Raw genomic sequence first — 17,261 nt, 5'->3', positions numbered from 1 at the left:
TCTCCTCACTTTTCAGTACATAACTTAAAAGAGACATAAGCAGATTGCTCGCCTTGAATGCCGTTTTGGTTATCTTTTGGTTTGTTTTACTTTAATAGGGCACTCGACAACATATTACACATAACATATTAGGCCTTCTGGAGACAAACAGACCCGAACTATTTGAATCAGTTAATGCCGAACAGGGAATCAGCGATCATAAAGGGGTTACTACATCGATGATTTCAGCCGTAAATAGAAATATTTAAAAAGGTAGGAAGATCTTTCTGTTTAGCAAAAGTGACAAAAAGCAGATTTCAGAGTACTTGATGGCTCAACACAAAAGTTTTGTCTCAAGCACAGATAGTGTTGAGGATCAGTGGACAAAGTTCAAAACCATCGTACAATATGCGTTAGATGAGTATGTGCCAAGCAAGATCGTAAGAGACGGAAAAGAGCCACCGTGGTACAACAATCGAGCTAGAAAACTGCTGCGGAAGCAAAGGGAACTTCACAACAAACATAAACATAGCCAAAGCCTTGCAGACAAACAAAAATTACGCGAAGCGAAATGTAGTGAGAGGAGGGCTATGCGGGAAGCGTTCAATGAATTCGAAAGTAATGTTCTATGTACTAACTTGGCAGAAAAACCTAAGAAATTGTGGTCCTATGTCAAAGCGGTAGGTGGATCAAAACAAAGTGTCCGGACACTCTGTGACCAAAATGGTACTGAAACAGAGGATGACAGACTAAAGGCCGAAATACTAAATGTCTTCTTCCAAAGCTGTTTCACAGAGGAAGACTGCACTGTAGTTCCTTCTCTAGATTGTCGCACAGATGACAAAATGGTAGATATCGAAATAGACGACAGAGGGATAGAGAAACAATTAAAATCGCTCAAAAGAGGAAAGGCCGCTGGACCTGATGGGATACCAGTTCGATTTTACACAGAGTACGCGAAGGAACTTGCCCCCCCTTCTTGCAGAGGTGTACCGTAGGTCTCTAGAAGAGCGAAGCGTTCCAAAGGATTGGAAAAGGGCACAGGTCATCCACGTTTTCAAGAAGGGACGTCGAACAGATGTGCAGAACTATAGACCTATATCTCTAACGTCGATCAGTTGTAGAATTTTGGAACACGTATTATGTTCGAGTAAAATGACTTAGAAGAAAAATAGAAGTTTCGCTGGGAAGCCTTTACACATCCTCTATACAGTCCCGAGCACTCCCTCTATTTTTGGAGCCCTGACGAACGATATTTGTGACAGGCAATTTGCTTCGGATGAAGCAAATTCGTGGTTCCGTGGGCAACCGCAAACATTTTTTCATGAAAGCATTGAACGTCTTACTTCACAGTGGGATACTGGGATAAATGTATCAACAGTTACGGCGATTACTTTTGAAATAATAAGCACTTACTTTTTTTTCCTTCTGTCTCGTTTTCATTTGGCTGGCCCTTATATTTAAACTCAGTTTGGGGAGAAGAATCTAACTGCAATATGTTTATGGTCATAATCGTCACTATACCGCAGGCTTGCTTTTATTGTCGGTTTCAAGCCCTGGCAAGAAGTCAATGGTTTATGTCTCTTAGCGCTACATATCCCACAATGCCCCTTTATAGTGTGCCTTGACGCGTTTAGAAGCTCAAATTTACAAAGTAGCTACTAGTGCCGTGGCTTCCAAGTTTTCTCAAAGGAGTTGTGTAATGAGTTTTTCCTCTTCTCTTTGATATAGCTACTGTATGAGTTTAATTTAGGACATTGCTCCACGTTATCGAGTGCGTTACTAAATACAACTGCACAAAGGAAGGAAGGTCCCATTGGCGGCTAAGTCATCAGAGGCTGCTCACAGGTGGGAAATGAAATCGGCAACGGAATTTTTCCCGGCATTCGCCATAATCGGTGTAGGGAAACCACAGGAAACCTAAACCAGGATGACTGGGTGGAATTTTGAACAACGCACCTCTCGAACGCGAGTTAATTTTTCTAACCACTACGCAGCTTATCTTTACATTCAACAGGTGGATTCTACGTAACATTCATGTCGGATGTAGTGCGATGGTTTTTGCAAAAAAACTCATCACTTTTGTTAAGATTTTATGCGTAAACTTTTACAACTCTTGGACACTAGAATTTTTTGGCGATATGAAAATGAAAGCTTTTATCAGTGTTCTAGCTTTAAGAGCAGCGCGCTGCGATTGACCTTTTATCATGTCTGACGAAGAGTGAGATAAGAGCTAAATAAATTTGCTTTCTGCCCAAGCTGAGAGACAGGAGCTGCACAGTTATGATTGCAGCTCACCATTATTCAGATAGCGCTCTACCAATTTCAAAAATCAGAAAAATTAATAAGAGATTTGGGATATTAAATGTGAGATCACAAAGTGTAAACCAAGTATTTTACAAAATAAAATCTTTTTTTTCTTATCGCTGACCTATGATGTATGGAATAGAGATACGTAAATTACATGGCGTTGACTTCGATGTATGCAATTACAAGTACAGGGATATCAAAACATGATCATGTATTATTAAAAAAAAATAAAAAATGTGTCTCAATCCGTACTGTTTAAAATTTCGCGCTACGGCATTGTTGGACTGAAGCCCTGCAGGCATCGCGAAACACACTGGAATCTCATGTATTGCTAGCATTACAAACGAATCCTTGGAGTAAGTTACCAACTCACCTGTCTGACAGCTGTACCAACTACCGATGTGGTTTCGTCAAGAATGTGACAGCGAATAGTTGTTGTGCCCACGTCCAAAGCAGCAACAAACAACCCGTCCATCGCGTCAACACAGCCAAGTGGGTAAATACAACTTGTGAGCTACCTTATATATAATGATCTCTGACATTTGGGGTCAGTTCCACTTCCCACTTTGGACGTATTGCACAGTATTTTCAACTCACTGTTGCCTACAATCTTGCACATTGAGCGGTTTCCGCACTTCCTTGCAACGCCTGACTGCTCACGCCACGCTACTCCTGTCAACCGACTAATCCATGGCTATGAAACAAGCGCTCGTCACTATTCAACTGTTTCTTCGCGCATGCGCAGAGGTGTTTCTTGTAAGAGTGATGTGAGGTGCCTGTTAATCAAATTTCGCGTATCGATGTGACTTTGAGTTACAGGGCATTGTAAATACCAAAAGAAATTATATATTGAGATAACACTGTTTTGGAATTACTATACGTGACGCCGGCAGGTTGCTATCGTTGCCTAGTCTCCAGTAATGTGTAATTTTATTCATCTTTTGATCCTGTGTAATTGTGTTATCAAAATAGTGAAGTTAGGGGTTAAAATTTTAAATTTCTTCCAGTTGACTTAGGTATCCAATAGCAGAAAAAAGATTAAAAATATAAGATATATTACTTACATACCAGCCACTACATCTCGGCGTAAAGGCAATCGTACACACCCTTTCTTTCATTACAATATGTTAATGTCCTCGCGCAGACAAAGCATTAAACTATACCAGTTTCATGGGTAAAATTGCACTAACGTTGTCGGCACCAACAATTTCCGAAAATCAAACCCCTACAACGAGTTCTCAGTTCGAGATACTTTTGCAAGTATATAATCAGTGTAGTATGTGACTACAGTTGCAGAAACCATGATCATTTAGCATGCGTACATTTTGTAGACATCAATCACGTTGACCATAGCGAAGTTCAAACGTGTAATCTTCATAGGATGTGTGTACAGTGAATTTAAAGAAAGTGCTCGGGAGCAGTGCTTATCTTCCATTTCAAGATCTCAAATATCAGTGTGTTAAACAGTTTGTAAGTCATTTAATGGAACAGCTCCTTGAATTTTTCAAAGTTCATCTACAATATATGTACAAAATATATACTACAGTACTTGTCAGAAACATGCCTATTAAGTAATTTGAGTTTTTTTTTTTTTAATTTACTTTCCAATTTGTTCTTTTAATAGTGAATTAAGTATGACATTAAAGTTGACAACTAGCTGCACTACTGAACAGTCTGTTAGCACAACTATTACGTTCATGTTTGTTGGCTAGACCAACTCCAGCCAAATTGCAACCATCCATCCTAACATAGGGCTGTGCTACAAATCTATGTCGGACCACTATGAAAATTTCAGGGGAAAGGTGAGAACATTACCAAGCTAGCCATTATACAGTTATGAATAGCTGTTGAAGTAGAAAATGCATACAATCGTAACTCTTACACTCTTTGATCTAGGCACCGTAGGCTTCTAGAGCTGGCATCTCCATTAAGCTATATGTCTTGTTGTTGGCAAAGGGACTATAGTGCGCTATTGGCAGCCCCCCCCCCCCCCCCCCCCAGAATCTCAAAATCTCGACTGGCTGATCTGTGGTGTAGCCCTAGGTATAGATAGGAATATAATTTTGTTGAGAGTTGGTGAAGCCAACGAATGTGGATGCCAAATGAAGAAAAGAAAACTGTAACATAGCCAATGAGTATAGTCATGCTATATTTAATGCAGTTTTCCATATTCAACACACTTAATATGCATGTAAATCATACATAAAATATGCAAAATTCTGGAGGAGGTGGGGAAGGGGGTCTGTTACATAAGTTTTATCAGCAAAGGGAACCAAGTAAGCAGTTGGAAAAGAATGTGTAGTGGCAAGGAGATATACAGAAATAGTGCAGAGGATTACAGTCCTACATCATTGAAGATTAGGATAGGCCAATAGTGTAGCTATGTTGTATACTGATTCATCTTAAAGGAAGTAAGTGTTCTACAAAAGATTATTTATGGTATGGGAAGTAGTCACATAACCTTAAAGCATAGGCAGCTTGTGGGCCATCTGAAAATGAATGTAAGTTGCATGTATGTTGTAACTGGTCACTGAAGTCTTGCTTTACTGCCTGTGGCAATATATTTATGCTGAGGCTGTACATGAAAGGAATCATCATTTTTGACCACCTACACAATGAAACAGAATAACTGCCTGTGACTTAACAGCAAAGTTAAATTTGAAAATGTTTCTCGTTAACTACTCCTTCAATTCTGTATAAGAATAACCATTTTGGTAATTTGTGAAGAGTCTTCTTGTAGTCATATGAATGTGTAACATGAATGTAAAGTGTTTTGCTCTGCATCATTACAATTAATTATACAAATAATCTGTGTAACTTGAAACTAACTAACAAATGAAGTTAAGATTTCGTAGTCTCTCAGCTGGGTTTGTCTCGGTAATTATGGACCCAATGATGATTCTTTGACTGCATTGCAACCTTTCTGTGCACGTGGTATACTGTATTCTATGAAGACATGTTCCCCGATAAGGCAGTTAGCATGTTCAATCACAGGTGAAGTTTTACTATTGCCAGTGTAATCCTTAAGATATATAGTCATTTGTTTGATCCCATAGTGCATCTTTTTCTTGAAAGGAAATAAACTAAGCTTCTTGTACAACTGTTTGCACTGTCTTAAGCAAAATAATAAAAAAATAGATTTTGTGAGCAATTTCCAAGCAGAGAAAAAAATAGGTGCTAGAACAAATGTGAAGTTTGGCTTTTTATATCTCTGGAAGTAAGTGCAGGATAAATCTGAAACTTTGTATGTACTAACTTACCAATACAAGGTCTTAGAATATAAAACACAATTCTCATACTGCTTTCCATTACTTATAAATTGAGGGAAAGTTGACAGTTTTTGTAAAAAAAAATGCCACAGATGAGTGTTATTAGCTGACTTTTACGAAAATGAGTTTTCTGCAAACTTTTTCAAATAGGCTAATGTTCATTAGAAAGACCATGTTGTAAACCATCTAAAAAAACTAGATTTCATTTTGTAATGCAAGCATAAAAGGGACTGGTAAAAAAAATATGGCAAGAAAGAGGTGCATTGTACATATGCCCACATTCTGCTGATTCTCAAATTAAATCTGTCATTTTATTATGTTCTACAATATTTAGTATTTCCTGGGGCAAGTAATGTCGCAAGTCCTGGTGAGTAGGAAGTCAGACTGAGTCAGAACAACTCGAAAAAAATTTAAAAAGGTGTTTTTTCTCGCAGCTCATCATGACACATTTCAGCCTGTGTTTCTGCTATAAAAAGCTACACATTCAAACTTCAAAATTTAACTGTGCATTACCAAGGTACTGGAGACCATGTTCGTATAACTTTTGCATAACATATGTGACACACATCATATAAAACTACCTTAAAGTTTTATACCATTGTCATGTTCTGAAAGTTTTGGTCAAGTTTGTAGCAGCCTGGCAGACAGTTTTTGAAAAGATTTCATGTTACAGAGAATTTTGAGTATGTTATTTTATCACTCAGTGTTATTGATGTGCTAGTTTAATTCCAATTTAAAGTACAGCTTATTTTGTGTTCACAAAGTTTGCAATGTATTTGGAAATTTAGTGTACTCCTAAAAAATTATGTAAGTATGTTGCTAAGGTCCGTGGTGACTTAACCACTGCTGATTTCTTTTAAAGTGAGAAAACCAGCATTCCCATTGCCACAGGGGCCACGCCCAATAACTGTGCAAAGCAGACACGGGTGGGTTTCTTTACCACAGGTTTCGAAGCTGATGATGATTTTTTTACCCAGGGTCCTAAGTCTGACTATACATTTCTTGAAGTGTCAGAGACCAAAGCTAGAAGAATTTTATGTTCACTGTCCAGCCAGATCCTGTCACTGATGGTGCTGGAATAATTTGCAATAATGTGCTGTTCCAGAGTCCAGATTTGTCACTTCTCTATGGCCATGAAATGAATTTGCTGGATCATGTGGGTGCATAAAGCTTTTTAAAGTATTCTTCTGGGCAGCAACTGTCTGAAAGATCTTTCCAATCAACCACTCTTTGTCATAAAAGCATGGAGCATATTGTACTGACCGGAGATTCAATGTTGGTATGTATCCTTCATTGATGTCACTAATCTTGGCCAGAAAAGATGACACATCATTTGAAACTCTGCTGACATGAATTTTTGTTTCATCAACTGTGAAAGTAATTGCGACATTCTCTAGCTGCTGAAAGTGTATGCCCATGTTTAAACCTGTCTTCTTGTAATGCTTCATTTTGTTCACTTCCTTGTTTGCTGATGAAAGCAAATGTAATGCTATTTCTTGCCAACTGAAGAAACAAAAATTCAGGACCGCAGAGTTTCAAATGATGCATCATCTTTTGTGGCCAAAATTAGAGACAGCAATGAAGTAGATATATTAGCATCAGACCTCTGGCCGGGACAATATGCTGCATACTCGTGACGTGTAGGCTTTCATGGCCATCATCTTCATTAGTTAAAACTTCTGGTCTGAGATATCCTTACGGTCGGCCCTACGTGGCATATAGTGGTGCCCTCTATGCACTCTATATAAACGGGACCTCCACGGCCTGGCAGCCAGTCGTTGACTCACCAGGGAAGATGTTGCCGGTAGTTGGCAACAAAATGTCAAGAAGAAGTAGTTTTGGGTCGACAGAAGTGTCCGATCCCACGCGTCTGCTTTGACCCATGACATAAGGGTATTCTCATGTGTGACGTCATGACGGCGCGGAGTTAGGTTTGTGACTGTGACGTGTTTGTAGATGTAGTCGTGTTGTAGTTTGTTGTGCTCTCTGGTGGTATGTTCAGGGTTTTTGTTTGTGTGGTGTAATGGGCTCAGTTTGCTTTTGCTCATTATCCAGAATTATTCGAGTGTCGGCTCTGTTTGTAGTGTAATTTATTTCAGTGAGTTAACGATTTTGTATGAAGGTTAATTTAGTGTTGTTCGCTGTACATCATGTGGTAATTTTAGTAAAATTAATCTGTTGTTGTTTATGTTCACGAATGGATATGATGGATAAAATTAACAGTGCGCAGGTGAAGGGAAGTGTTCGATCCCGATGTGTGGCTGTGTAGGTTGATATTGGTATCGAGAGATGTTTTTCAGCTATATAGGCCAAGGGAAGTGTTTGATCCTAACTTATGGGATCGGGAGCTGCTGTTGAGCTATATAGGTCAAGAAAAGTGTCCGATTTCAGATGATATTGTGTTTAGTGGTATTTGTGGAGTTTTGTGATGGTTTTTTCGTCATTTTGTATTGTTTGTATGGGGGTGGGTGTCTAAATTTGTTTATATTTAGATTGCCCCCCCCCCCCCCCCCCCACCGACCCAAAAACACCCCATTTCGCGCACTTGTCCCATTAGTGTCATTAGGCTTTTTGTGGAAAATGTGTGTGTTTGTTTTTCGATGTATTTTCGTTCTCATAATGTGTATGTACCGATTTTATATGCGCCATATTGGAATCGTGGTTTATGGTTGTTTCCGCCATATTTGTGACGTCATGAGTCAAAGCAGATGGGCGGGATCGGACACTTCCGTATTTCCATAGTTTTACAGATCGACCACGGCCAATCAGCCCGGAAGTTTTAACTGATGATGCTGCATACTTCTATGAAAACAGTGTGATGGATTGGAAGTATCTGTGAGACATTTGCTGAGCAGAAGAATGGTTTAATAATCTTTATGTGCTCATGTGACCCAACAAATTCATATCTGCATCCAGCGACACATTGTACTGAGGATGACATGGCAGCTGGTCAGTACCGTTGGACCTTTATGGCCTACTGACGTGGAGTTTAGTTTTTTAGTAGTGGTTAAGTCACTATGGATCATAGCAGTACATTTACACAATTTTGTAGGAGTACACCAAGTTTACAAATAAATCGCAAACTATGTGAACACAAAATAAAGTATACTTTAAACTGGAATTAAACTAGCTTGTCAGTAGCATTGAATGATAGACATACTCAGAATTCCTTATAACATGAAATCTTTCTAGAAAATGTCAGCCAGGCTACTATGTACGTGACCAAAAATTTCACAACATGACAATGGTGTAAAGCTTTAAGGCAGTTTTATATGATGTATTTTGCAGCTTTTATGCACAATTGTACTATCATGGTCTCCAGTTCCTTGATAATACTCAGTTAAACCTTTTTAAGTTTATAAGCAGTTTAAATCTGTAGTTATTATAGCACAAAAACAAGTTGAAATGCGTCATGATGAGCTGTGAGAAGAAATATCCCTTTTTTGAAGTTTTTTTCAAGTTTTTCTGACTCACTCTCACTTCCTAGTCTTCAAGACTTCTTGATATTCCCTTCACCAGAATATACTATGCATTGCAGAACATAATAAAATGTCTGATTTGTTTGAATCTGTGGGTGTATTTTCAATGCCGCTCTGCCTTGTCATGTTTTTTTTTAGGGGCTTACAAACTCGCATTGCAAAACCAAATATATTCTTTTAGGTGGTTTAGAACATGGTCTTTCTCATGAGAATGGCTTTAAGGAGTTTGTTAGTAATAATCATTTTTGGTGTTTTTACAAAAATGGTCAACTTTGCCCTCAGTTTGTAAACTATTGGAAAATGGTAGGAGAATGAAATTTTATGATCTAAGACCTTGTATTGGTAAGTCATGTACAAAGTTTCAGACTGATTCATCACTTACTTCTGGAGACATAAGGACATGTTTTGAAGGAGACTGTGTTTCAAATTATCCATATGAAAATTGCTGAAGAAATCTGTTTTTTATTCTTATTTTGTTGAAGATAGTGCAAGACGTTGTACAAGATGGGTACGTTTATTTTCCTTCAAGAAAATGTTGCTGGACATAGACTCTAAGTTGTCAAAAACTGTGCACTGTTGAAAGCTTTGCTACCGGGTGAAACAAATTACTATATTTGTGTAAGTATTATGCTGGTGAAAGTAAAACTTTACCTTTGTTTATTCTTGATAGTCACACATTTGATATATTAAAAAACCATGGTCCACCTACCTCCTCCCATGATTTAATTAAAACATTGATCAACTTAATCACTGTGCTCATGCAGACAGATTGCATGTTGCCAATGTTAGCACACTTTTTCCAAAATTAGACCACTTGGCATAGAATGGCCCAGCTGTCATACTAATGTGGTGGTCACAAACCCTTGCAGACCACATGCTATGATTTGCAACCGCATATTGCAATCAAAAGCTATGTTTTATCAATCTCCTGATTTATGCAAAGTTTTGACACCTCTAGTTATGTGATCTTAATGCCATATTTGGGACCTTCATGCTGCTTTCAGACCATACTATTCAACCATTGATAGTGACGGAGGATGCCTATGACACAACAGTGAAGGTCATTTAATAGGTTGAGTTAATAATGAAACAGTTGAGCATACGACTGCGTGGGATTTCCTGGTCTAATAATTCTTTGTAGTTTCCTTGGGTTTGCTGGTAGATCCTAACATCAGGTTGACTGAACATTTCAGAGAGCCATCTGGTTCAAAATGGCTCTGAGCAGTATGGGACTTAACATCTGAGGTCATCAGTCCCCTAGAACTTAGAACTACTGAAACCTAACCAACCTAAGGACATCACACACATCCATGCCCAAGGCAGGATTCGAACCTGCGACCGTAGCGGTCGCGCGCTTCCAGACTGAAGCGCCTAGAACCGCTAGGCCACTCCGGCTGGCGAGAGCCATCTGTCCACCACCTTGAGGAAATATAATGATGCTGCCATGTCTCACTGGAAACTGATGCCGAGACTGGAAATCATCATCCTATAAGGACCCCCAATACCATACATGGCGCATGCGCTGTCCACCACCAGTAATGCCCCAGGACTGGACTTGCAGCACCACCCTGGTGTTCTAGAGATACGTTGACAGCATGTTTTTTGTCAGGCCCTTAAGTGTAATCATCTTATTCAATTTTCAGCTGTCTTTGTCTCAACTTTACATTTACATGGAGGTTGAAAGTGGTTGGAAGCTTTCATTTTTGGAAGTAATGGTTCAGAAAAAACATGACGGTACTCTGGAAAATAGTGTTCACCAAAAACCAACACATACTGACAGATGTCTTCATCTACATGCACATACATACTATGCGAGACACAGAATGATGCATGGAGGAGGGTACGCTGTGCCATTACTAGTCATGTCATTTCCTGTTCAGCTCACTAAAAGAGAGGGGGGGAGAGGGGGGGGGGGGAGCGGAATGACTGTCTGTATGCCTCCATATGAGTCCTAATTTCTCATATTTTATCTTCGTGGTCATTATGCAAAATGTGTGATGATGGCAGTAGTATTGTTATGCAGTCATTTTCAAATGCCAGTTCTCCAAATTTTCTCAGTAGTGTCCCTCAAAACGAACTTTAACTTCCCCCCCCAGGGTTTCCTGTTTGAGTTCCCAAAGCAGCTCCATAACACGTGTGTTGTTCAAACACACAATAATAAATGTAGCAGCCCACCTTCAAATTGCTTGGAAGTATTTCTTTAATATGACTTGGTTCGTATCCCAAACACTAGGGCAGTACTCAAGAATGGGGTCACACTTGCATCCTGTATGCAGTCTCTTTTACAGATGAACCTCTCTTTCCCAGGATTCTCCCAATAAACCAAAGCCGACGATTTGCCTTCCCTACCACAGTCCTCACATGCTCATTCCATTTCATATCACTTTGCAACATTTTGCCCATATATTTAAATGACACGACTGTGTCAGGCAGAATGCTACTACTGCTATATGCGAACATTATGGGTTTGTTTTTCCTACTCATCCACATTATTTACATTTTTCTACAGCTAGAGTTAGGTGCCATTCATCACACAAACTAGAAATTTTGTCTAACTTATCGTGTATCCTCCTACAGTCACTCAGCTTCGACACCTTCCCACACACTACAGCTACAACAGCAAACAACTGCAGATTGTTGTACACCCTATCCACTACGTCATTTATGTACATAGTAAATAAGAACTATCACGCTTCCATGGGGAACTTCTGACAATACCCTTGCCTCTGATGAACATTCGCAGTGGAGGACAACATACTGGATTCTATTACTTAAGAAGTCTTTGAGCAGCTCTCATATCTGGGAACCTATTCAATATGCTTGTATCTTCATTAACAGCTTGAAATGGGGCACTGTGTCAAATGATTTCTGGAAATATAGAAATATGGAATCTGCCTGTTGCCCGTCATCCGTATTCGCAGTATATCATGTGAGAAAAGGACAAGCCAAGGTTTGCATGAGTGATGTTTTCTAAAACCATGCTGATTCATAGGCATAAGCTTCTTGGTCTCAAGAAAATATACTATATTTGAACTGAGAATATGTTCAAGGATTCTGCAGCACACTGATGTCATGGATATTGATCTGTAAGTTTATGTGTGTGTTCATTTGCCCTTCTTATATACAGGAGTCACTGACACGTTTTTCATGGAAAGAGTTCCCAACCACTTACACACTTGATGTCTGTGTTTAACAAGATTTGATACTCTAAGACGCAGTTTCATTGGGTTATGGAGTTGGGATCGAAGAAGAGCATCGATCTGTGGCCTTTATCCCTTATGCCAGGGCATGTCCTTTAAGATTGGAAGGATTTTAATGAGATTTGAGCTGAATGTGTGTTCCATCCACATACCAAGGACAGAGCACTACTTGCGTCTTTCAGGATTGGTTTGGGACTTAACAAAGTAAGGTATATACAAAATTGGGTATCTCTATGGAAGGCTTGCGTCATCTTGTTGATTCCCGCAGTTCAGGACAGGTATATGGAACATTGCCGTCAAAGGAGGCTACGACCACTTGAAAAATTGATGTAGCAGAGTATTGCTTAACCCTATCACCACTAAGCTCAGATCTGTCACATGATTGTCTAAAGGGGGGGGGGGGAGTAAATTGCCCTCCCATTCTTTTCATTTTTTAACATTTTGTTTGTTTGCTTTTTTTTGTTTATTTAATTAACTAGGAATTTTTTTACTAGGTATCAACGCACTTTCCATAGATATCAGGAACATTATAACGAATACAATAAATAAAGTAATGAAGAACTTAGAGGAAAATAGTTCTTGACCCTGCACCTTCTTTAGCTGTTCTGGTATGTGTTTTCTGTTACTCTTCAGTGTTCCCACCAAAGTTAACTTGTCATTATTGTAAAGCTCCTCGGCTAGGTCTATGGGTGTATAATAATGATCTGTTGTTATATTTCTTCCACTTCGTGCCAGCGGATTCACTAGGCATCTATCAACTGCCTTTGCACTCTGTTCCTCGGCATATCATTCATCCTTCTCTGCATAGACCTCCATTTTTAGAACATACCGAGAGTGTGCATCTGATAACAGCCTAATCAGTATGCCATACTTCCCAGGCTTGTCTTTCATAAAGACCTTAAAGGGACATCTTCCCCGAAATAGGGAAAGCATTTCATTGGTCGTTAGATCTGCACTTGATATGTAGTATTTCACAAACATTTCATGAATTTTGTCAAAAACTTCACAAGGGGGGCAAAACTTACCCTGCTTTTGTCTTTTGGTTCTTGTTTCTTTATCATCAAATCTAATCAGGGACAGAAGTTCTCCACATCGAATAAGACTCATTGTAGCTATGTAGATATTCTTTCCCAGTACATTCCCCCATAAGCCCTCAAGAGGCAGTCTAGTGTCATTATTTGTGCGTATGAGTATCAAAAAAACCAATGAAAGATTCACACAATTATAGCTTTCACCCATTAAAGCCTTTGTCAGCAAAACACACACACACACACACACACACACACACACACACACACACACACACACACAATGCAACTTGCACACACGTCTGCAGTCTCAGACAACTGAAACCACACTTGTTTCAGTCAGTCATGGGGGATTTTCCCGCAGTGAGTCAATCATCTTCACAATCAAAGTCTACAAACATAAAGAGAATTAGGCTAATGATTCAAAGTCCCTTCGAGCTACACCATGGTTCCTCGTGGTCTCACATACTGAAAACTTCACCATGGTAAATCTGTTTATTATTCAGAAAGTTGTTAATGCAATTGCTGGCCTTGTGAAATCCTGCTCTTGTTTATGGGATGGCACTTTGCTTTTGGAGAGTGCTTCTGATTCTCAAGCGCAACAACTGCTTGCCCCATCATTTTTCCATGGCTACCCTGTTCATGTAGAGGCTCATAGAATTCTGAATTCTTCCCATGGTGTTATTTATGCTGGGCTGCTCGACGATCTGACTGAGGCCAAAATCCAATCTTACCTCCCTAATCAGGGTGTCATTGCTGTCCATTAGGTAATGAAAAAGGTAGATTTATCGTTAGTGCCCATCTGCACTCTTTTTGTTACCTTTGAGTGAGCGGTGCTTCCATACAAGATCAAAGCAGGCTATGAAATTATCACAGTCCAACCATACATTCTGAACCCAATGCGCTGCTACCAGTGTCATCATTTCAACCACTCTAGAACATCCTGTTGACATCCAGCCAAATGTGTAACTTGGGGTACAGATGCACATGAGGGCGATTGTCCGCCTTCTTCTCCCCGCTGTATCAACTGCAAAGGCGACCATGCCGCCTCCTCTCAGGATTGTCCTGTGTATCTTGATGAGCAGGCTGTCCAAGAGATCTGAGTGAAAGAAAAAGTGCCTTACCCAGTAGCTCGCAAGTTACTGGCTAGTCGCAAACCCTGTGTCCTCCTGTCTGACACCTACAGTTCTGCTCTTGTCACCCCCTTGCTCCACGAGGGACATGGCCATGCAGACGTGTGGCCTCAGATTCAGCCCTGAGGTTGTGAAATCACCCAGTGTTAAGGTAGCATGAGCGTCTCCCTGTCCAGCTGTGCAACAAGCCATCAAACTCTCGCCTCAAGAGTGAAGCCACCAACTACACAATCAGTAGGTCAGAAATGACACAAGGAGTACACCCATGAAGACTTCCTGTGCCCCTCCAGCCAAACACCTGAGTCTTCCTCTACTAACCAGCAAGGATCAAAGATGTCCAACAAAGGCAAACGGTCTTCTCCTTCGCTGACTCGAAGATCCTCTTTGACAGTGTTTCCACGTGATATCTTAGCTCAGCCAGCCTTTGTGTCACCTGTGTGCACCACCAACCGGTTTTGTGTGTTGGACTCCACAGACCGACAGCACAAGCAAGCCGATGCTTCTGTGGGCCTCAAGGAGCAGGATCCTTCTGCTTCTGTGCCATGTAGTGTGACTCTTCGCAGGCTGTCACTCAGCAGCAGCTGAGGTGACACCCCCTTCATCTCTTCCTCCTCGTGACTCTCCTTCAATGGAACATTCACAGCCTTCGGTCCCACAAAGAGGATTTACGGTTGCTTCTAGCTTTGCAGCATCCCCTTGTATTCTGCCTTTGGGAAACAAAATTACACCCTCACAACCACTTTGAGCTTTCACATTTCTTCTCGGTTCGTTTTGACCTTTCCTGAGGTTGGCATTCCATCTCACGGGGGTGTCATGCTGCTCATACAAGATGACATTCATAGTCAGCCCATCTCCCTGACTATCCATCCTCAAGCTGTTGCCGTTTGCCATTTCCTTTCTCACCTGACTTTTTCCCTCTGTACCACTTATCTCCCTCATCATTCGATGTCACCAGAGCAGAGTTTCTTCAGCTTACTGGGTAGCTACCTCCCCTTTCATGTGCATCATCCCCATTGAGGTTCTCCCAGAACCTGTCAGACAGGTGCCCTCTTGTATAATCTTCTTAATCAAATCAACCTCTTCTACCTTAACACTGTTGCACCCATATTCCTTTCCGACTCCATGCACACCTATTCCCATTTGGACCTATCCTTCTGCACTGCCCAGCTTGCCCATCATCTTGATTGGTCTGTTCTTTCTGACATGAGCGACCATTTTGCATGTGCTATCTGCTTGTCGACTCCTACCCCACATGCGTGCACACCCTAATGGCAGCTTACTAAGGCTGACTGGCAGCTTTACTTCTCCCTGGCGACCTTCGAAGAACAGGATTTCCCCAGTTGTAATGACCAGGTGGCCTATCCCACAAACATTATCCTTACTGCTGCAGAATGTTCCATTACTCGCACTTGCTCTTTATCAAGCCGTGTCCCCGTCCCTTGGTGGACTGAGGCATCCCACGATACAATTCGTGCACGGAAATGTGCTATTCACATTTTTAACAATCATCCTATGGTGGCAAACTGCATTCCTTATAAACAGATGCATGCAAAGTGTCAAAATGTTCTTCAGGATAGCAAAAAAGCTAGTTGGATTTCATTCACTAGCCCTTTTAACAGTTCCACCCCTTCCTCTGTCATGTGGGCCAACTTGGGATGGCTCTCTGGGACTAGGATCCATTCGCTAATTTTTAGCCTGACAGTAGCATGTGATATTATCATGGGCTGTATTGCTGTCTCCAACACCTTGGGCCACCATGTTGTGGAAATTTCAAGTTCTTCCCACTATCACCCTGCCTTCCTCCATCAGAAAAAAGTGGAAGAGGCTCAGGAAGTGCCCTTCTCTTCTCAGAATCGTGAGTGTTACACTGCCGCCTTTACTATAATCCTCCGCCCTGGGGCCAGACGCTGTCAACATTCAGACGTTGCAGCACCTTTCTCTAGCAGGCCAGGACTTTCTGCTTAACACATACAACTGCACCTGAGCAGAGGGCACACTTCCAGGACGCTGGCATGAAGCCAACATCATACCCATATCTAAGCCCGGTAAGGACAAAAACCTTCCTTCTAGCTACCACCCCATCTCTCTTACCAGCAAGGTGATGGAACATATGATTCAACTGCTAGTATGGTGGCTCGAGTCTTGCCATTTACTAAACGACTACACAGTGTGGATTTAGAGCATGGCGTTCTGCAATTGAGCATCTTGTTACTTTGTACACCCATGTCCTGAATTGTTTTCTGTGGAAATCCCAGACTGTGGCTGTGTTTTTTGATTTGGAGAAGGCCTACGGCACCTGCTGGAGATCTGGTATCCTCAGTACTCTTTATATGTGGGGCTTCCTTGGCCACCTGCCCTGTTTCCTTCAGGAATTTATAAAAGACAGAGTTTTCAAGGTGCATATGGATTCTGTCTTGTCGGACACCTTTAACCAGGTTCTTACTTTACATAACATATGGAAAACTTCGGTTGTTGTCCAACTGTGGTTCAACTAATGTCTTAATGTGCAGATTTTGATTGTATGCGTCTTCTCTCTCTCCCCTTCACAAATATCCTCCACTAGGGTTTCTCAATGCTCGAACTTGGAGGCTTCTAACTTCACGAAGTGACAATTGTTCTCTGCTCATTTTATCTGACAAGTATTGCTTAATAAAATCATTATTAATTCCCCCCCCCCCCCCCCCCCCCCCCCCTTGGGACTGGACGCACCTCATTCCTTCAAGTGTTTGCTTCCACTCACACAGTACCTGTTGCCATGCAACTTTCATGGGATGAAAGAAGGCAATGTCTAAAGGTTGAGTGAGATAAGTTATGTTTGGTGGAAGACACACAAAATGAATGTCATTTTCTCTACACGTCTGGA

The 17,261-nt window shown here is 40.8% G+C and overlaps 1 protein-coding gene across 2 annotated transcripts in view; it reads right to left on the bottom strand.

Annotated features, from left to right (window-relative positions):
* LOC126366006 (putative glycerol kinase 5) overlaps positions 1 to 4,262 on the bottom strand; it is a 296,780-nt gene extending 292,518 nt beyond the window's left edge. The window contains exon 1 of one of the 2 annotated variants that reach the window (XM_050008851.1): positions 2,663 to 4,262. In XM_050008851.1, the coding sequence (XP_049864808.1) occupies positions 2,663 to 2,764 (102 nt within the window). In that variant the 5' untranslated portion in view covers positions 2,765 to 4,262. The remainder of the gene's footprint in view (positions 1 to 2,662) is intronic. The other variant, XM_050008852.1, reaches the window with a different exon arrangement.
* Between the last annotated feature and the right edge of the window lie 12,999 nt (positions 4,263 to 17,261).

This window comes from Schistocerca gregaria, chromosome 4 (assembly GCF_023897955.1).
Source record: "Schistocerca gregaria isolate iqSchGreg1 chromosome 4, iqSchGreg1.2, whole genome shotgun sequence".
Classification (NCBI taxonomy): domain Eukaryota; kingdom Metazoa; phylum Arthropoda; class Insecta; order Orthoptera; family Acrididae; genus Schistocerca; species Schistocerca gregaria.
The sequence above is the reverse complement of the archived record's forward strand: the minus strand, read 5'-3'. Positions and strand labels throughout refer to the sequence as shown.